The sequence below is a fragment of the Nelumbo nucifera genome, chromosome 8 (genome assembly GCF_055504915.1).
Source record: "Nelumbo nucifera cultivar China Antique chromosome 8, China Antique-T2T, whole genome shotgun sequence".
Taxonomy (NCBI): Eukaryota; Viridiplantae; Streptophyta; class Magnoliopsida; order Proteales; family Nelumbonaceae; genus Nelumbo; species Nelumbo nucifera.
Genome location: NC_142656.1, coordinates 10,863,368 through 10,886,016, shown reverse-complemented (window position 1 = coordinate 10,886,016; position 22,649 = coordinate 10,863,368). Strand labels below are relative to the sequence as shown.

The 22,649-nt window shown below is 37.4% G+C and overlaps 2 protein-coding genes and 1 pseudogene across 3 annotated transcripts; all 3 read right to left on the bottom strand.

Moving 5' to 3' along the window:
• Window positions 1-9,083: 9,083 nt before the first annotated feature.
• LOC104592228 (uncharacterized) lies at window positions 9,084-11,054 on the bottom strand. Its single transcript, XM_010251454.3, has one exon. It carries the CDS (start codon window positions 10,781-10,783, stop codon window positions 9,914-9,916), a length of 870 nt encoding a protein of 289 aa, XP_010249756.1. The 5' UTR covers window positions 10,784-11,054; the 3' UTR covers window positions 9,084-9,913.
• Window positions 11,055-13,035: 1,981 nt separating this feature from the next.
• LOC104592227 (putative glucan endo-1,3-beta-glucosidase A6) lies at window positions 13,036-15,252 on the bottom strand (annotated as a pseudogene). Its single transcript, XR_016079638.1, has 2 exons — window positions 14,820-15,252; window positions 13,036-14,738 (listed from the first exon to the last, which is right to left on the bottom strand). The product of XR_016079638.1 is annotated as a putative glucan endo-1,3-beta-glucosidase A6 (transcript).
• A 1,175-nt stretch (window positions 15,253-16,427) lies between these two features.
• Window positions 16,428-22,337, bottom strand: LOC104592225 (Regulator of Vps4 activity in the MVB pathway protein). Its single transcript, XM_010251453.3, has 6 exons — window positions 21,915-22,337; window positions 21,628-21,760; window positions 19,780-19,883; window positions 18,709-18,853; window positions 18,484-18,624; window positions 16,428-17,792 (listed from the first exon to the last, which is right to left on the bottom strand). Exons 1-6 carry the CDS (start codon window positions 21,953-21,955, stop codon window positions 16,572-16,574), a joined length of 1,785 nt encoding a protein of 594 aa, XP_010249755.1. The 5' UTR covers window positions 21,956-22,337; the 3' UTR covers window positions 16,428-16,571.
• Window positions 22,338-22,649: the final 312 nt, after the last annotated feature.

Genomic DNA, 22,649 nt, shown 5'->3' with positions numbered 1-22,649 from the left:
CTAGTATAATGATAATATTTGTGTATTTAATCCATCTCTAATTGTAATGGTTGAAAACGTTACTTCAATTATTACTTTCCATCTCATTTAATCCCTTCTCATTAAGTCTTATACATAAGGTATTAAATCTCATTTTCTCTTATTAAATCCAATATTTTTAAGTTATTTTTCACTAATAAATGCTACTAACTAGATCTATGTCAATATTTTTAACAATATAAACCCATATATTTTAAAACTGATTCAAAAACAAAACCATTCTTTATCCAAGTGGTGGCTAAGCAATTCAACCATCTGAATCAAATTGATCAACCTATAAAGTTATAGTTAGGTAATAAAACTTTTAAAATAAAATAAATATAAAAAATTACAAAAAATAGAAAAAATTAGACACATTTATGACAATTTTATTAATCAAATTTAAAATAAGTGTAATAAAAAAGAATTATTTTTACTAGTAATGAAAATGAAATACATAATTTAGAACTAGCAAAAAATGAATATAAAAATTAATAATAAATAGTTCAAATTTTGGGTTAAATGTGTTAACCTTTAAACTTATAAATAAATAATAAAAGTTAGGGTAATTTCCTTAAATTACACCTACTGTTTAGCTAATTGACTAACATCACCCTTACAGTTTAGCTATTGTCTTAAAGTATCCTTAAGTTTTTTGACAATTGTCTAAAACCTCCATTGCCGTCAATTTTCCATTACACTTTGTTCACATGTGACATCATGTGAGTGGTAATTATTTTAAAATTCCTAAAATACCCTTATTCCATCACACTTTGTCTAAAACCCTTATCCCTTTTCCCTTTCTTCCTTTCTCCCTCATTCTTCCATCTTCAAGGCTACTGTTAGAAGTTGCAGCAGTAACGACGATTGACCTTAAATAAAGAAAAGAAAAACCAAAAAAAAAAAGATAAGAATGAAAGGGGCATTCATAGACAGAGGGAGGGGAATGCTGTTTAGCTTGAAATCTCATCGTCTTCTATCATCGGTAAACAGAATTGCAGCCACTGCTACTAGGAGTTGGGAGAACACTGTTCAACTCAAAATCTCATTGTCTTCTACCATCCGAGGTTGTTAGCCCATTACTATGGTTTCTAATCCAAGGTTGTTGGCCTATTGTAACCTCCTACTCTTCCCCATACTATACCTTTGGAGTTCAAATCTGCACCCCACGACTAGGCTCCCCACACAATGGAAGTCCACCACCTGTCCTTCTACACAAATTCCCCCCTCAATGCATGCATAGCTAACGGGGGGTGGTTGTTAGCTTCGAAAACTCGCCCAGAACCCCAATTTTCATGTTCCCACCACCTTCAACTCGAAATCTGTGTAAGAATCCTTGGAATATTTGGTAGTTCTTCACTGAAACCAATCCAAAACATAGGGCACTAATGTTGGTGTTAGCCCCACACTTCCACACCGGCTTACCCATTACTATCTCTGACATAGCACAACCAAGAACACATATGTCGGCTGGCACTTGGGATGATCATGGGCCGAGCCAGGCGGGCTGCACTTATGATAAGGGCCCAGGCCGGCCCGGGGTTCCGGGCCTAAAACATAAGCCCTAGCCCAGGCCTACACGAGCCTGAGCCAAGCAGGGCCTGATTTTGGGCCAATGCCTTTCATATATAAAACATTACATATCTATAATATTTTTATATTAAATGACATAACATGCATATAAACTTATTTTATACATTATATAATATAAAATATTACATATAATATAAATTATACATGTCATGTTATAATATTTATATATAGAATATATAATCTAATGTAAAATAACGTGTATACATTATACACAAAATGTGTAAGTTTAAATATATGTGGTCCGGGTCGGGCTGGGTCAAGCCTGAAGTATTAAGCCCAATCCCGGCCCTAAAATTTGTGGGCTTGATGTGGGCCTAGGCCCGAGCTGGGCTTGAACACAAAACCCATGCCCAAGCCCGAAATTTTCGGGTCGGGCTGAAATGATCACCCCTAGCTGGTGCCTCGTGTTCATTGCAGGCGATGGATTCTGGCAACATGTAAAGCAGAGTACCTCTTAATCCAAATGCCCCACCTTTTGTTCTCTTGCTCTTTTTTCCTAGTCCTGTCTTCTTCGCCAGCCCAAAATTAGCAACCTTAATTTCGCTGCTTCCATCTAGAGAAGAACAGAGGAGGAAATGAAGACCTCAAAGAGTTGATCTTGTGTAACGTCAAACATCAAATTCCAATTTCCCATTCTCAACAGTAAGATGGGCCAAATCTCTTTCTCTACTTTAATGAGGAAGACTTGGAAAGCACAAGGATTTCACTACCATCAATTGAGTAACCTGAACCAACAGACTGTTATCACTTCTAGGTATTACCAAATTTACGGTGGCAAAGCTTCCCCTGCCAACGGACTTCCCTCTCTTCCACTCCATGGTTTTTTCCAGGTTCAGCGTGATGTCAATGCCAATCGTTGTTGGTATGGTGTTTGAGGGCCAGAACATAGAGGTGTGTACATGGCATAACACTGTTTCATGGATGATCCCTGCTAGGGGAAAAGGATGATAGTCAATCAGTTGGGCTTTATTTTGAAATTTGAGAAGTAGTGGAGGGCAAATTCTACATTTTGTTTCTTTCCATTATGTAAGCAGTAAGGGTACAGTTAGTCAATTTCGCAAATAATAGGGGTAGTTTAAGGAAATTGCCATAAAAGTTAATATAAAAGGGTTCGACTATGATATGGAAAAAGATATGATATCTGAAAAACAACTGACCAATAAACTGGAACCATAAACGTGGTGAGGAAATCAGGTGTTATTTATCAAAATTCATGGGTGGGTTTTGATTGGTCAAAACTCTTTCCATATCATATCTTTTCCGCATCATAGATTTTCCCAATATAAACATACAAAAATGAAAAAAAAAATACATAAATTTTGCCAAAAAAAAAAACATCCAAGCACATGTATTTATCATATTAAACAAAACGTAAGTGTGACATATCAGAATTATTTTTACACACAAAAATACAAAAAGAATTATAGAAAAAATTGAACACATCTATAATTCTATATTTACATTTACACTACTATTAAAAATATGAATAAGATTATGGAACTTTCTTTTGACTAAAAATCAAGGCTTTAAAACTGGTCTAGAAACGGACCCGTTTTGGCTTCCAGTTTTCAACTCAACAGTTCAACCATCCAGTTTAAGCAGGTCAAACTGATAAGATGTAATATAGTGTAACTTTTTATTTTGATCGTTAAATTAAGATTAGGTTAAAGTCCACCGTATATATACATTATTATGAGAGGGGAGTGTGAAACTTTGAAAATGAGGTGACTGGTTAAAGCTGAGAAGTGAGAATAAGAAGAAGATGATGATGATGAGAAGGAAGCATTGCCGGAGGTGGTTGTCACCATGTTCATCGATCATTGTTGTAGAATTGTTTGCCTTGAGAAGAAGAAGAAGAAGAAAAAGGAAGAGAAGGAGGAGGAGGAGGAAATACCGCTGACAACTATCTCTATGTTCATTTTTTTTTTTGTAAATCGTAAATTGAACTACTACTTTTCACCTCATTCAATTCTCTTTATTTAAATCTTACATTTTTTTTATAAATGAACAAAAGAAAAAAGATACACCAAAAAGATAAAACACTACAAAAAAAAGAGTCTAGTCAAGCAGGTAGGCCATGTGCAAAGCACGTGCACACTTACTAGTATATATTAAATATTTAAATAATATATAAAATAATTAAAATTTTTTGTTATTTGAATTTTATTTCTATTAAAGTTATTACATAATATTAAACATTTTGTTATATAATAATTTAGCTATTTTTAATATTTTTTTATTTAAGATATTTAGTTCTTGAAATATTTAAATAATGTCTTATTTTTTAGTGTTGAATTTTTATTATTTGAATAACATTTAAATTGAATAATCCAAAAAACCATAATTTATATTGTCAGTATAAAATTTTGTGATGAATTTTGTAAAAATATAAAATTATTAATATTATATATCAATTATAATTATTTTTTGTGTTTTTAATAAATATTTTAAAGTTATTATATAATTTTGTTATAATATTTAAGTAACTTTTGAAATTTTAAAGTCAAACTTTGTTTAGATAGTTATAGATAAAAAGTGGGGAAGGGGATAAATAGGAATTAGAAATAATTTAGGAGAAAGTGGAGGATAATGGGGGAGGTAGTTTAAGAGAAATTTTAGGAGATGATATTATTTAGGATTTTGGGAACGTATGGAGAGAGAGAGAGAGAAAGAGATTATTGGTAATTTTTTATGGGGAAGTAGAGCATCTTGTTAGTTTAAAAAATGACATGGAATAAAAAAATAAAAAAAAGGAGAAAATTTCTAGACTCTCTCTCACACACACAATATATATATATAACATTTTTATTATTTTTCCTGCTTTTAAAAATTGTATTGCCCATGATCTAGTCTACAGCCTGGTTTGGTACAGGCCCGTTTGGGCTTGTGCCAGGCTTACTTTCAAGGGGTTCCAGCCTTCCAAGCCAAGCAAGGCATAGTACGAGATCTCAAGCAGCCCGCAAAAGTAGGCCCTACCACCTCTAGGAATACCTCTCTAAGTGGTCATTTTTAAATTGCTAAAACCTCTCTTAAAGTTTGGTAATTACCTCTCCTAAACTGTATTACACAATTGCAATTGAACTCCCATTATTAGAATCCTCTAAAAAGAGGTATCAAAATGTCCAAAATACACATGCAGTTACTATCGAGGTTGGTTTATACAGAAAAAAATACAAATTTTATGAAAGCAAAAAAAAAAAGAGAGAATTTAAAGTTGCAGTTTTACCTTTGAGCACTTGATATGAAGGGCAAGTTTGAAAAATAAAAATCAATTTCAGAAAAGAGATTGGAAGGGTTTGAAATAATGATTCATGTGTAGAGAACTTGGAAAATAAACATTTTGGCTAAAGTAACTATAGGGGCATTTTGGATATTTTATATTTTTTTAAAGGATTCTAACAAAGGGTCTACTTGCAACTATATCTAAAAGCTTAGGGGAGGTAATTGCAATTAGTAAAAGAGGTTTCAGCAACAACCACAAACTTCATGGGAGGTTTCCATAATCTACCCTTTTTAATTTTTAATTTTTTACTTTGCATTCAACTTTTAATGGGAGTTCAGATTTACAAGTTCACATCTCCGCCCCACAATGCCCCACAGCACATCCCCACCATGTATTGTGAACATCTCCTGATGATAGTACCAGTCCCGATGATGGCATCATCGGGAGATGTTCCCAATACATGGCAGGGATGTGTTGTAGGGCGTTGTGGGGCGGCTCCTTATGAGACGGGGATGTAATCTCCAGATTTACACCCCACACGTGCCCTGCAGCAAATCCCAACAGTGTGTATCAGGAACATCTCCCGTTGACAAATGACAAGTATGTATGAGAGATGTTCCCCATGGATGAGATGTGAACATGGGGTGCGATTTTTGGAAAGCAAATCTGAACTCTTTCAACAGTGGTACACTACTGGGGGTTTAGGGGATGAACCCCGGAACAGAGCAGCAATTTTTGTGCTCAAATAATCAATTCGCCATGGATTACATCTGTAGGCCATTTTTTAATGTTCTTTTTTAATTGTTTTCCACTTTCAACAGTTACTCTTTTTCTAGTATACATAATGGGGATTCTGGCTTAAATCTGCCATCCATGCCTACCAACAAGACATCGCAGTCACACATCGGGAACATCTTGCATAATTGCATGTTGCCATAGCACAAAGTCTATAAATTTACAGATTTGACCCGGTGCCTTCACTGTGGGAGAGATGTCTTGCAAGCTGCGACCAATTACAGAGTCATTTGACACTTCACGTTGGCTCCTCAGAAGGGCGCTCCACATCACATCCCAACCGTGTGCTTCACATTGGTTTTCCCAATGCATGGTTTGGGATGTGCAGTGGGGTGCGTTCGATGGGAGATAATCTGATTGAGCATGCCAAATACAAAGACTTCAGTGGTGGTTTTTTATATTTAAACATTAAAACCTCCTATGAGTAGGGCTACAAATGTATCGGATCAAATCAGATATAAGCAGATTCAAATTTATTTATTTATTTTTTATCAAATTCGAATTGAATTATATCCATTAAATATTTAATAGATTTGAATCAAATTTGGATTACAATCGGATACATGGTTTTTAAATCCGGATCGGACTGTACAGTTGGACCGAAAAAACTGAGAATCGATCAGGTAATCAGTTCTGTTTTTCCTAAAAACCGGATTTCCTCTCAAAATCGTTGATTTTGGTCAGTGAACCGCTGAACCGGGCGGTTAAACGTTTGAACGGTTTTGATCGTTTTTTATTTTTTGATTTTTGTTTTCCTGTCAAAATGGACCGAACATTCAGTTCGAATGATCAAACCGTTCGACCCAGTAACCAGACCCCTGACCGGTTTAATCATCAGGTCGATTTTAAAAACCATGACCAAATATTAAATAGTATAAATAAATTAGACTAAAAAATATCAAATATTATACACGATTAATAAAGTAGCTAAACTTGATTCACTCATTAAATGATAAGTACCAAGGTAAATGCATTTATTGTTTTATCAATAAAATTGTCATTATTGAAGAGACAATAGGGACAATATTGTCCCGTCATGTCATGTCAGAATTGTTATTAACACCGAATGTGGGCTATTTTGTTTCCATGGGACTCAGATAAGATATATGATCAAATTATAAGCAGATCAAATTCGAATTCAAATTCAGATAATGGGATACCGCTTTGCAGCCTAACTGAGAAGCATGCTCAGATAGACAGATAGGAAAGGAAAAAATAAGAATTCTAGCCCTAAAAATATGCGCTCATAAATGTCAATATATTAAACCATGCCTCAGATATCATATATTGAAACCCTACCTCTGCCAGAAAAAAGGAAAAGAAACTGAACCTCTACTATTCCTTTTCCTCCTCTGATTTGAATGACCCAACAATCTTCCATGGGAGAATCTACTTAAGAATCCCAATGGTCCTACGTGTTCATGTTCTTTTCTCCTCTCACTGGGTGAAGTTTTGAGCCCACAAAAAAAACCAGAGGAATTGAATATACCTACCTCACCCTACCAGATTAGGCATAGGTCCCACCTAGTCCATACACCATGGAGCGAGGTCTTAAGGGTTGCATAAACAGGTTCTTTGATACAGTTATCAATTGCAGTTCATCCGGATTATGATGTGATGTATGTTTTTAGGCTTCTTTTGGAATCAATGTAAAATGTCATCGGATAATGTTTTACACTGAATCATGAAAGTGACTGTTGTTTTTTGAATATAACAACGGGTAGAAGTGTGTAAAGTTTTATATCAATAAAATCAATATAATTTTTACATTAATTATCGATGTAAAATTTTAGAGGTGATGAGGTTTTATATCGATTGTCAACATAAAATTCCACTCCATTTATATAAAACTGAATCGAAGTAAAGTTTTACGTTGATAATAATTACACCCTTTTTTCAAACACTCATAAAACCAAACCAATATAAATTTTACATTGGTTCTTGATTTACATCGCATGTAAATGCAGCCTTAATGATTACTTTACGCTATATTTGTTTGCGATGTAAATAATACCGGGCTGGTTTTATAGCCATTTAGTTGAAGTATAAAAAGCTATAAAAAATGTAGATCGAGTTTTTATTGATAATCGAAAGGGAAATGCACAATGATTAAAACAAGACAAAACTCTCCCTTCCTTGCCATCGATGCTCCCAAACTGATTACGGTTAAGTTTTAGAATCAAACAAATTAGAATTTGAGTTTATACAACTCTTGTCTGCATCACCGTAGAGAGGGGCCCTACCCAGTCAATGGTGCATTAATAATAATAAATATTAATGGAGTTTATTGTACGAACTATGAATGTTAATAATAATAAATATTATTAATTCTGGAACAAAACAACAACATCCTAACGTCACTAAATGGTCCATCACATGAGAATTGAGAAACCGACGTTATTCATTCATTTTCTACTCTTTCCATCCAACAACTCTACATTTACAAAGTTCAAAGCAACTGAAATAAGCGCTGGTAGAGTCAAATCTCCAGCTATGACTTAGAACCAGTAATTCCAATTTCTTTGCTTGTAGCAGTAAGAATGATGAGGTAGTTGATTCACCGATTTCACTTTCGCAAAAGTACACCTGTTTTTTGAAAAAAATGTGATGGGTAAAGAGTGTAAAGTTTTACATCGATCGATAATCAATATAAAATTTTAGGTAAAACTTCAATCCAATAGAATTTTATATTAATTATAATTTCAAACGGATGTAAACATTCCCAACGCACCCTGAGTCTTAGGATTTCTGAAATGGCAATTATGCATGTGTCCGTACCGACTTACCAAAAATTTTCCAACTGATCTAAGTCTAATACCGAATGCCAGATTGACGAGGGTCGAACAACAGAATTCTGAAACGTGGCAGCAGTCAAAGGACATCTTATGGAGCTGAACTCACAGTGGAGGGAAACACATGTAATTGAGGAGTGATCCATGTATAACACACAAAGACCTTGGCAATGTGAATGTGATTATCCAACTTGGCAAGGAGTGGGGTTTGGGCTCTCCCCACTACACCCAACACATGGAAAACACCAGGGCAACATTGTTTCTGTCAAACAGGTTAAGGTTGTTTGAAGAAATTGGATGATGTTTGGGGAACCGTTTCCAGTTTCCCCTCATCATCTATTCATCCTCCACCCACTCACCAATAAACAAACACCTCCAACAAAAAAACGAAACGGCAACATTGGCAAACGCACTCCACAAAATTGATCAAAGGAACTAAGGAAGTCCTAGCCTTCAGGCTTCAGTAATAAAGTACAGAACTAAAGCCTGGAAATGATGGTAAAAACTGTCCGACCATTTCGCCAGCGCCCAGCGGACCATGTGGCACAGGCCATGCTCCCTCCGCAACCAATCACCCTCCACGGTACTTGGTATCCCGTATCCCCAGTCCACCAAAAGCCCAAAAGGACAATAAGTAAAGAAGCAGAAAAGTTACCCAGAGAAGCAATAAAAATGACTTTCTATTAAATTGCTTAATTTCCTTTTAGTTTAATCTCGATCGATCATAGAAGAAACTGAAGGTTCTTCTTCTTTGGGTTTGGGCGTTTGGGCAATTCATCGAAACCGACAAGTGTCGTCGTTATCCATGTCGACAATGACTCTCTGCAGTCGGGAAGCCTGTTGTGTTGTGGTTGCACCAATGCATCGAACCCAGGTTACGAGGTCCACCACCACCATATACCAAAGACAACGGTACAAAAAAAAAAAAAAAAAGAAAAGCAAAAACTGCACTCCTCAAAGTAAAAAAGCCAAGATATGGCACTTGTCTTCCTTCAACTTCAATCCTTTCTAGCTTTTCTCTTTTCTTATTAGCAGCAGCAAAGGGTGAACAGTGAAAGAGTAAAAGCCTTTTCCCAGTCCATCCCACATGCATCCTCGCAATCCCAAAACGAAAAGCTCGGTTTCTACTTTCTACTTTCTACCATCACAATGCTGAATGCTCTTCCTTCCAACTACATCCAAACAAGTAAATAAATAAAAACAGAAAAGAAGAAAATCTGCGACAAACAGAGAGAGGGAGGAGGGATGGATAGAAGAAACAAAGGGAGGTTAGGCGTGGCTTGGTTTCACGAGCTCTGGGTCACGCGCAACCTTGGCTCTTGGCTTCTTCTCTTTTTCTGCTTCTCTCCATCTCTCTCATTACAATATTGATACAGGAGGAAGATTGGCTGAAATAAATAAATCAAACAAAAACGAGAAAGAAAGTATGCACAAGGAACAAAAATCCAAGTTGGCTCATCTGCTCGTCTCGTGCTTGGAGCACTACTAGTAATCACCATGAAGGAGACGTGCAAGGAGACCCCGAGGACGATGACGATGGACCATTGTTAGTGTCTGAACCGCTCCCTGAAGTTCCGAGAGACCGCACGTCCCTCAGTGAGACAGAACATGCCTCCGCCGGAAGCTTCTTCATCGGAGTCAGTGGAGGGGTCATTGGCAGTGGCGAGGGACTAGATGGGGACGGTTCGGCCTTGTCGTCCTCGCCAGACGAGCCATCGGCTTCTAGACGGGAAGGTGATGTATCGGGCGTTTCGAACGGGGTGCCGACTCCGTCGGGCCTGCAAGCATCGTTGTCGTAAATGGGATTCGAGATGTAAACAAAATTCTCACCGCCACTACCGCCGCAGAAGCCTCCACCTTCACCAACACCAACACCACCACTGCTGCCTTCGAGCTCCACTTCCGCTATTGGCCGAGGTGAACCGATTGATGTAAATGAGATAGAAGGAGATGGCGCGGAGAGAAGGCTGACGCAATGCTGGTTGCTGTCTGTTTCTTGGGCTCGTGTGTCGGAGACTTGCTTTGACGTCGCTGGGAACTGCTTGTTTACTGCTACTTCTACGTTGTCATCTTCTTTTCCGGAAATGGCAGGGAAGAGAAAGCTTCTGGGAGCACGAAGAACGCCATGAGTGTAGAAACTATTGAGGGGAGGGGCTGATGGGTCTTGTCGTTCGAGGCACAGAGAAGGAGAGGAGGCAATATCGGCGGTAGCATCCATGGCCATTCGGAGACGACGCTTGCGTAGCAGAAGAGAGCAGTAGAGCTCCGCCAGCAAAAGCAGGACCAAGGCTAACACTATGGCCAGGCTCACCACCATTACCAGTGTCGCCCCCATAACCAACTTGGATGTGGCCTCCTTCATCTCTCTCGATCTTGCTCTCTCTCTCTCTCTCTCTGGTCAGTGTGCGTGCGTGTATGGAGTGTGGACTGTGGCGGGGACAGTAAAACTAGTGGAGACTGGAGAGACAGACAGTAAAAAAAGGGCGAGCGGGAGGTTTTTTGGCGGGAAGGAGTCAAAGGAAAGGAGATGAGATGAAGAAGAGAATCTTTGCTGTGGCCTGTGGGAGGGTTATCGATGAAAAGGGGTTTTTGTTCTGACGTTTGGGAAGATCTCTGACCTTCTGGGTTATTGTTGTAAATTCGTCATTTTCATTAATTAATTAATTAATATATTTAATGAAAATCTGGAACCCAAACAAGTAATCAGCTTTGCTTTGAAGCAGACAAAGGCATTTAATCAGTCTCTCTCGGATTCTTTCTTAATTCTCTATGTTTATAGTATTCCAATTTCCAAATGACAAATTAACAATTCGACAAAAAGGAAGTGATTTGGTGAAAATCGTAAACGTATTTTGTCTTCTTCTCTTCTCAGAAAGAACTTAGGAAAGAATACATGTGTTTGGTCGCGCTAACCCAGTACCCGTCGTATGTGTCATTCTCTGAGCACTTCTCCATGTAGGATATGTAATGTGAGCACCAATAAAAAATCGTAGAATGTCCTGTGCGGGGGCGACTGTTGAAACCAGTGTTTTGATTCAACCCACCGTCACCCACACGGTTGGCCGTTCCAACCATCAGCCGGTTACAATTTCAATGCTGTTTGCTACATGGCTTCCGTTTATTTGGTAAGACTCTTTGTCAAATAAACGTTTCTTTAGGGATGCTTCACTTTAATATTTTTTCTAATACTAAGGTGTTTATTTATGGTTTTGTTAATGTGGTATTTAATTGTTAAGCAGCAGTAAAAAAGACGTTTATCAACCATTTTTCTCTTGATTTTAAAGATAAATCATGTACAAACTTTTTTTTTTTTTGGTATAACAAGGAGAAGCTACACAAGCCTGGAGTAGCTTGGCCCCAGAGATCACACCAACAAATGAAATCTAGATGTCTAGGAAAGGAGGAGGGGCTTAGGAAGAGAGGGGAGTTTGCTTCGAGAGCCTTGCACACCAACCAATCAGCATCCTTGTTTGCAGGGGCAGAGCCAGGGGAACCCAAGGGAGTCATTAAGGGGTGTTCACGGGTCAGGTTGGGTCGGTTTGAGTCATTTTCTTTAACTAACCTAGTTTACTTATTGACAAAACCAAAACCGAACGACCTTGAAGCAAAGCCGATCCAAATATGAAGGGTCGGTTTATCGGTTTAATTGGTTTTTATATATATTTTAAACTAAAATATCTATTTATATTTAAGTTTATTTCATTTTAGTTTTTATGCAAAATCAAAATATATATTTAAATCGATTAGTTTTTTTATTCAAAACTGATTTTTCTATCAATATATATTTAAATTTATACAAAACTGAATTAAATATTGTTACCATTGTATTATATTTGTATTGGTTTTACATTTTTATTTTTTTTCATAAATAACCAATTTTTTTCAAAGTTCAAACAAAACACAAATAAAATATATCAACATTTAACATATAAGGTAGGGACTAATTAATAATTACTTAAACATATAGGATCGGTTCAGTTCGATTCGGTTTAGTTTTCATACATGAAAACCAAAACCGAATCGAATTGTCGGTTTATTTTCTCATACAAACCGAAACTGACTAGTGATTTTGAAAAACCGACTAACTCGAATTGGGTCGGGCCAGTTTGATTGGTTTGACATTTAATGTGAACATCCCTAAGAACCATAACCCCCCTATGGTCCTAAAATCTCCATTTGTAATACAGCCTTTCTTAAACAATTTTTCCCTCCCCTACTCTCCACCCAATGGTTGCCCCCCCTACTTGTTTGCTTATCCATCTTCTCCCCAAATTTCTTGCAATCGTCCATGATGATTTTAATTTTCCATGGAGTCTTGATCTTCTTTTGGAGGCATTAAACGACAATAAGATAATCTCTCTGGATGCAAATGGAATGATCTCTGAAGTATAAATGTTTATCAAATAAATGAAAGCCATACTACATATTACCTTAAGGTGTGACTTTCATAAAATTAATAAATTTTTCAAAAACCGTTCAATTGATCAAAATTCATCTAATTAGGGCATTTGAACTGTTGACCCATTCATGGGTTAGCCAGTAATTGAAACTTTTAGAGGTTGTACTATGCATTCATAACAAGTAAAAGACGGTAAATGAAAAAGGGAACCTTCCTCTCTCTGTCTTGTATTGATTGATAATTTATACATGAATTTGGATTACAACAGAAATTTGAAAATACAGATTTAGTTAAACAAGAGATAGAGTTTAAATAAAGCAAAACTCCTACAGGTGGTTATCTCCACTGTAGTCGACGCATGCAAACTGTAAATAGTTATCTCTTTGCCATACAATTCGGTTATTCATTTTTTTTGGGTAAAATACAAAAATTTCCTCAAATTTTTTTTTTGAAAATCATAGAAATCTCTCCTATAGTTTTACTTTAACAAAAACGTTTCTGCTGCTTTTAAGAAATTTGACAAAAATCTCCCTTCCGTCAATGATCACGACGGAAAACGTTAAAATCATGATCGAATCTTTTCAAATACCTTTAAAGATTTTCATGGTTCTACTGAGATTGACCTATTTTACCCTTTTAAATACCTGTTTTACCCTTCCTGCAGCAAAAGGCACCTCTCCCGACAAAACCGAAACCTTGGATGGTTCACGCCGATCCCCCGTTTGAGCCCGTCGCCGGTCACCATTTCTTGTAACGGCATGGTTCACGCTGTTAGCATCCAGGAATGATCCCCTGTTCGAGCCCGTAGCAGCTAGCTACGCTTGCCGCTTCACTGAGACGCGGCTGAACTTCCTCTGCGGCGGAGAACAATGGATCCTTCTTCCACTGGTCGAAACTCGAAGCCATGTTCTATTAGTCGAATTCTGACCGTTTTTCAGTCAAATCGACCTCATAAACCGAGGTTCCGTCCGGATTCAGCAATCCCCAGTGCCGTTCAGTTCCCGGTCCACCCTTCTGGTTCTTGATGTACAACGCGGAAATGAATGTCGGTATTACTGGACGGGCCGGAGTTCCGATTGCTAGTTTGGACGTCATTCACCGGATTAGATTTCAGTTATATGTAGCTGCGTTGAAGATGTTCGCTCTGATCTGGTCAACGTCTCCGGCATTGGGCCACCCTGTTTCGGCGATTACCAGCCGAACATTCGGAAACCCAAGCTTGGTCATGGCGAAGATAACCGAGTCGAGCATTTAGTCAAGGAGGTTGGTGTAGGTTAAGCCCCTTCGCGGGTCGGTGTAGGTTTGGTTCCCTTTGAAAATCGCATAGTCGAGATTAATGTTCGTGGGATCGCCGAACCAGGGGAAGTCAGGGTAGGCGTTGAGGAAGAAATAGGATTTGGTTCGGTTCAAGAACTGTAACAGAGGCATCATCACCAGTATGGAGATATCGGACCGAAACATTCCGTTTGACGGTGGGAAGGACGATTGAAGGACACCCATGGCAGTTGTAGTCCCAACTTTGTTTCTGATGTGTGGATTTTGAGGGAATACTTGAGTTGGCGCATTGCTTGGATGAGATCATACCATGTTTGCCAATCTTGGTCGGAGGAGAAGCTGAAGATTTTATTGCCGACAAGGAGGTAATGAATCAAGGTTTTGGGGTAGAAAGGAACGACATTAGTTCGAACCCATTCGTTTGCGAGGGACTGGCTTGAAGAAATGTTGGAGATTAATTGATTGGGAACCATGATTGATACTTGGATGTTGGTCCCTTCGAGGGCCTTCAGAATATCTGGGTTTGCATGTTTGACGCGACCTGCTTTCAGGGATTTGATGAGCTCAATGGATCGAGACGGTGAAGGGAGGTTGTTGCCTAGCTGACCATAGTTGATGCCCATCTTCCTCGAAATCTCTGCATCTGTTAAAAGAAAAACGAAGAGGGGTTAGAGAGGAAGCATAAAGAAACAAAACCTGTGTTCTAGTTTCATCAGACACTTACTAGTGTCTATCGACCAAAGTTTGTAGTTCATTGGAATTCCTTCTGACGGGAGTGAGAACCATACATCGATGAAGACTTGTGACTGAGGCTGAGGTTGAGCCTGCGGGTGCAACAGATTTACCTCTGTGGAAGAAGGGCAACACCCAGCAAAGCAGTTGAAGATGATGAATAGTGATTAAGTCGTAAAAAGGGTAAATGAGGTATTTTGAAAAAAACTATCATTTGTTTAACGTTTTCCGTCAAGATTATTGACGGAAGGGAGGTTTCTGTCAATTTTTTTAAAAATAATGGGGAGGTTTTTATGATTGTCAGAAATTTCAGGGGAAGTTTTTGTATTTTACCTTTTTTTTGCTTCAGAATTCGGTTATCCATTTGAGATAATCTTTTATATCAATTTGAGTATAAGTATTTTGAGATCTATGAATTCTAACCCTGATGTTTTTTTTGCTTTATAAAAACAACTTTTTTTTGGCCTTCAAATCCAATTTTTAACATTTTTATAAATAAAAAATATTAAAATTGTAATAAAATTATAAATTAAACATAAAATAATACATATATTATATAAAAAATGTAATTTTATATACAATACGTACGTATATATATATAAATGATTTGACCTCCGGGTTTGATTTTTAAAACACTAGTTTAAAAGTTTTTTTTTTTTTGCTAACTCACTAGTTTAAAAGTTAAAATGGTGTTTTCGAATACAAAAGGCATCATCGACTTTTCATGTCCTTGTGTCTCAATTAGTATAGCTCTGGTATCATGTGTAAATGTTGGGCATCGTTCCCGGTTCTTCGCTGAAAAGAATCATACCCTATAACTAATGATAACCAATCAACCATTAATCAATTGGTGTTAAGTAACATAGTTTTTCTGTGTTATAGGAAATTAGGAATTACCAAAACTATGTTTTATGTAACCATAGAAAAAGGATTGACCTGTTCATCAACAAAAGAAAATGTGACATAAGGCCATAAGCAGCTGGCCTTTTCTTTTGGTAAATAATAAGAGTTGGCCTTAACCTAACTAATAAAAGTCTGCAAAATTAAGCCCTTGCCCCTTTGGTTAAACCAAAAGGGAATCAACAACCAAGTAATTATAAGTAGGGCTGTCAATGGATCAATGATTGATCCAACCCTATCCGGTCCATGATGAATCCATTACAGATGGGCCAGGTCTAATCCAATCCGATTAATACTTTGGACCATTCTGGACTGATCCAATTCAATGTCTGGACATCCAATATGTTCAAATTGGTTTTAATTTAGATTGGGTCCGACACAAACCTGGTCCATGGGCACCCTCTTATCTTTTGTTAATGGACAGGATATTGGTTCAATCCGACCCAGTCCAATATAAATCAATTACAGATGATGGACCAGGTCCAACTCAGTCCACTAAATACTTTGGACGGTTCAAATTGATTTTGATTTGGATGGGGTTCAACCCAAACCCGTCGATTGACATCCCTACTTATAAGTGGAATATACACTTTGATCATATGGTTAATCTCAATCTCACTTTTCCATCTATGAACATTGGAGAATCATTTACAGTTTGCTCAGTAGCCTAAAACAGTGGAAGCAACAGCGTTATGGAAGATTGGAAATGAAAGAAACGTATGTTTACTATAGGATATTATTACAAAGATCAACCCAGAAGGTTAAAAAATTTGGTACAAGAACTCTGGACATAGTCGTATAGACTACAGAAAATACAAGGAGGTTTCATTTGCTATATTCTGCTTCACCTCCCCCTAAGGGTAGCAAATCGGGCTGCCAAATCATCATAGTCTGGTAGTTTAGGATGGACATGCCCAGCTTTAGCAGACTCAAAGGAAGCCGCACGAGCAGGTACTCTTTCGATTTCAGTCAGGGATGGTGGCTCTGGAGGAAGCGACACTGCTCTAGCTGGAGGATGATTCAACTCCAAGTTCAAGCAAGCCCCGTTTCCGCTTCTATGATGTGGGGGTTCACCAACATTGGCATCAAGTTGATGTGCAGGACATTTTGGCTCTCTTAGTCTGCCCAGTTCGTACTCTTCATAGGTTGGCTGTTGTTTCTTACTGTAGTGTATCAACAGCCTATCCATCTTTTCCTCTTCATCTATCTGACCTTGATCATAACCAAATAAGGTTTGGTGCCTCAATCTTGCATCATCTCCTTTTCCACCACTTGGAATTCTACCTGTAACTTCACGGACTTCGAAATTGCCATCATTTTCTTGGACTGGTGGAGTTTTAGTGCGTCTCCTCCTGACTGACCGCGGTTTTGGCTTTGTCTCATCTCCATGGCCATTCATCCTTTCAGACTCAGCCTCAGCTTTGGTTGGTGCATTTTCTAGTTTATTGCTGCTTAAGTCTTTATTGCGGGATTGAAAATCCAGAGGGCAGCCATTAGAGTCAGAACTAGCAATATGAACATCTGTCTTGATTCCATACTTACCATCTTTTGGTTTGACATAAGGAGGGGGGATTATATTATTGGAAAAAGGTCTCATGTTTTCTGCTTCTTCCTTGAAGGCTTTTCCTACTGACTTTGAATGGTTTTGTAGATCATTGTGGCTATTACTTGCAGTAGTATGATCTTTTTTAACCACCTTCAACTCCTCTTCCCCTATCCATTGACCAAAAGCATTGTCCCGCCTTCCTCGAGATGGACCATCTTGGTCATCTTCTTTGGACAGACCATCTTCTCTAGCATTGTGTGATTTGTATCCATTTGGCAGTTTATATCCATCGCCACAAAGTTCCTGTCTTCCATGAGAAAGATATTCTGGCTTGTCACTTTTCAGGACAGTTTCCTCCCTTTTGTTGTGTGATTTATACTCATCATAGGTGACTTCCTTTCTTCCTCTAGATGAAACATCTTGAGTATCTCTTTTTTGGACAGAATCCTCCCTATCATTGCACAATCTGTGCCCATCTTGTTTGCCATTGCAGAAAGATCCATGTTTCTTCAGTTGATCCTGTAAAGGTTTCACAAATGTCATAATAGATATTAGTTATGCTAAGGGATCATGAACAAACAAGGATGTCGTAAGCTAGTACGATTTCTTCTATTTGTGGTTTGCATTCAGTTCCCTTCTAAAATCTAATACAAAACTTATGGCAAAATGGTAAGATGGATGTAAGAACACTTGTTCAATATACATGAAATAAGCATTCAAAGTCTATTGTTTTTGTTAGAGAATAAAAACCTATCCAAGGACCTCACCTAACAGCTTAAGCTTTTATGTTGAATGGTTCCTTGTGATGGTATAAGAGCCTGTGTCGACCAAGTGGTTTAGTGTTCAATCCTTGTTGCCCCCGTTATAATTAATTAAATTTCAGCACAAGGCATGGGTGGGCCTGTGCTTGTCCACACTTCAAGCCCAAGAGACTTTTGCATGAGGGAGCATGTTAGGGAATAAAAACCTATTCAGGTAACTCATAACAGCTTAAGCTTTTAGGTTGAACGGAACGGTTCTTGTTTTTTTTTTCAATAACAGAACGGTTCCTTGAGACTTTTGTTTTATGTTTCCTTCTCCATCGAGTATAAGTCATGTATTCACCCCCCCCCCCCCCCCCCCACACACACACACACACGGCGGTCCCTCACATTGGAAGAAAAGGAAAAGAAAGGAAGGAAAAAAGAGGAAGAAAATTAGAATGGCTTACTTGTGTAGAGGAAGGCACATTGGACATTTTCTGCCCAAAAGTTCTGGAGTCCCAATTTATAGAAAACTCTTTTGCAATATCTTGCATTAACTGGAGCTTCTTATCCTTTGTAGGAGTCTTTGATGCCAATTTGTCAACAAACTACCCACAATCAACAAAGCTAGTTAGTTTTATAAACAGCTGAAACAAGAATATTCTTTTCAGAGAGGATGCATGCATTATTACCTCTTGATTTATGAAAGCCTCCAAGGAATTCCCATATTTCTCTGTAAATATTTCCCTGAGGTCACGTAGCTCTGGTAAATCAGCAAATCTGGCAGCAGCAAACATTAGAGATGGTACAGCTTCCCTGCACTCCTCGGGGCAAGCACTGTGAAAGAAATGTACAAGAATATATATCAATACCATTTAAGCCAAAAAGAATAAAAGAACCAAAATGTGGAAATCTATACTTAAGCAATTAAGAGAATAAGAACTTGTATAAATTTGGGTCTCATGCAGAGAAGTATACAAAAACCATAACAGACAAACTATGAAAAACTGAATAATGTCTATTGGTATCTCTTAAAACCCTCAAACATAGTAACCCCAGAAGCATATGCTGATATTTTCCCAATCCTGTCCATCTTTCCATTCGTTCACCTTATATGACTACACAATTTGATAGAGGTACATCATTTCATTCTTCAAAATTCTGTACTACTTTTATCTTGATGATGAAAACTTATATTCTATTCTTTGCCAAGAAAGTAATAAATATAAAATAATTAAAATTTGTTAGTTTTTTTGGAGTTTCAACAACTTATTTCACCTGCAATTTTGGAAATAATATTAAAACAAAAATGTTCAATAACATAAATATAAATATACTACAAATATTAATAAAATAATTAAATATTGTCATTTTTTTGTTCAAAATTCTACAATTCAAAAAGGAAATTCCTCACCGACCAAGAGTCTGAAATGAATAGACTTTCTGAAATTTAAAACTTTGACCACTCTGCAAAACTAATATCTTTTAAGTCTAAGCAACAAACCCATACAATGCAGATATTTACTGAATGTACAGATGTAAGTTTGTCTGTATTGCATCTTAAATGAAAGACTGACAATAAGCTGAGGATATAAAATTATTCTATATCTTGACGTTTAATTTGAAGTTTAAAAATACTGGCATAATATATAGATTCTAACAACATGGCTTATAAAAGATGAGACAAGTGGTTCATACATTAATGCTGGAGTCAAAATACAACATATAACTTGCAACGCCAAAGTGCTGTAGACAAAGCATACCTCTGCTTTTGCATGGTTGGAAGCTGCTTCAAAACACACGCACAAAATTGTTCTATGAAATCATAACAGGAGGAAAGGCACAACTCAACTAGAAGTCCTTCAGCCTGTTCCATAATCAAGCCAAACCACAAGACCTTTCAGGAACATATTAATATATGGAGAAAATATATTTCATGGAAGAGAGATTAGGTTGGAGAATCTGAGCAAACAAAACTAAAAAACAGATGCAGTATAATGAAGTGAATATCTGTTTATTGATTATCTTATTAATGTGGTTAGTAATGGCATTACTGGTGGTTGTTTAAAGCATATCACCCTGAAATTGTAGAATGCACACCCAAAATAGTGTATTAACTGTTCAACCTCCTTGACATTTGGAATTATCTTATTCTCTACCTCTAAAGGCCATACGTACTTTCTCTAGACAGTGCTAGCCATATTGGTCTACAGTTATATGTTTATTGAATTAACTGTATGACCATAAACACATATAATTAAAAGTGCTGTTTTTTCCTATGTTCTCTTTAAAGAATCTCACCTTTTCATTGACATCAAGACATACATTCATAGACATGGATATACAAGTTGCCATCAGAGTTAAAGTTCAGTTCAGTGGTACCAATGTTCATTTATGAAATGAATTGGCGCAGTTACTTCTGTAAGTTACATATTAAAGAATCACGGAAGTTCCTAAAATATACCGTTTACATAAACAAGAATAAGTAGCACATAATTGATAATAGTAAACTAACATTAATTGCTCCATAGTATAAATTGACAGATTAAGAGGAAAATTTTCTCAGTACTTTCCAAACAAAGGAAACCATCCACAACATATCAGGTTGTGCTAGTAGTTTCCAACATCAAACACCCATATTTTTTGCAAAGTTCACAGCATTGAAGGGACCAAAATTATTTGATAGATCATTATTTTATCATAAAGAAGGCATGTTACACAAACAACATGTATTCATATACATAACAATCAACATATTAAGTGAACATGTGCATAGACCTTCCAGGACAAGTGCAAAATATTAAAATTTGAGCTGCTAGTTCAACATCTTCGTGGTCTAAACACAACATCTATAAAACAAACATAAGAGCATCATGAAAACTGAAACCACAGATAAAGACTGGCTTAGTGGGCTTATAAAACTCGGAGAAAAAAAAAAGAAAAAGCTGCAATAATACGAGAAATTAGATTGCAAAACGCAAAGAAGCCAACACTTGAACAGGTCTGGGATACACGAACTCTATAGCTTAAAGCATACAAAAAAAAAAAAAGATCCAGCTTATTAGAAAAGAATATAGACCCGAATCGAAAGCTCTTACAGCTTATTAAGTTGAACCACATGACACAAGGAACTCTGGAAATTCTTAAACAGAGAGAGATGGAACTTAGAAATATTTCTATGACAAGAATTATTGGCTAATAATCGCTATTGGAACTAAGAAAAAAACAGGGAGGAGGGAAACACAAGGCTCTAAATTCCTTTGCTTTTAGTAGATTCAATCTACAGGCTAATCACTCATTGGAACCAAGAAAAAAAAACAGGGGAGAGGGAAACGCAAAGTTCGATACCCTTATGCTTTGGTGGATTCAATTCGCCGGCTGCATTTACGCGAAGAAGATAAACTTTAAAAACGATAACTAACAATCAACGAAAAGCATATTTAGAGCAAAGGCCAAAGGTGATAAATTTCTTGCTTGTCATGAAAATTTTCCATTCCAGCTATTTTCTTCTTCTCTCTTGTTTCTTCTTGTTTAATGCACATATCTGCACCTCCACACATCAAGAAAAGACGAGAAACACTCGAAAGAAAGTACGAGAGAATGAACTTTACCCGGCCGTACGCATTGATATCGAGGCCATTGGAGAGAAGATCAGCAATATCTTTCTTCAAGAACTTCTGCATTGCGTTCCTCCTCCTCCTTATCAATTCGATTCGAGCTTGGATGGCCTTGATCGACGATTTACTACACCAAGAACACACACAAAATCAGAGAAAACAAAGACAAATAAATATAAACCAAAAAACACAAGAAAGATCCTTTCTTCGACGTTTCTTCACATTCAACAACGAAAAAGAAAGCAAGATTAAATACTGTTGATTTGTGTTAATGTCCTAACCATTTCCCCGAGAAACTTCGGCCTAAAAGTCCGTCCAGCATCTTCGCTCCAATATTCTTTCCTCGACACAGGTATACCGGTTTGAGAAAACGTTAACGAGAACTCGACTTAGGATCTCAGATGCAAGCTAGAATGCAAATCAGAGGTAATCTCCTGATTCGTCAATAAAGAAGCTCAAAACTCAGAAGGGAAGAAACAGAGAGAACTTTCAGAGAGAGAGGGGGAAACGAGGAATTCATCTGTCCATACAAAGTTACGAACACATAAGAAGAGCACTTGAAGGCTGAAACAAGCACGAGGTTCCTTTCGCCACGCTGGACTCACCGAGTCCGAGTCTCGCGACTCAAACGAGTTGTAGTCGCGTCAGACTCCTTTCAGACTCGGCAAGTCTCAATCGAGTGTATCCACCATCTTGGGTTATTTGAAGGATGGTCAGGGGTTTTTTAACTATATTTTAACTTGCGGAAAAGCTGGAAGGTTTGGATGAGAAGAAGATGGAAGGTTTGGATGAGAAGAAGATGGAAGATCCGAACCGAACACTCGGCGACCAGGCCGACCAAGTCGTCTTATGTGGTTTCATGTACATCCATCATTAGCTGGACTATGGTTGTCCATTACATTAAATTTTGCTCGAGCAGGAATATATACCATAATAAAGATAGTATATATCCATGATCCATGTGTACGTAGATGATTGGCTGTAAAATAGCTGGCCTAAGCTTCCATGAAAGACAG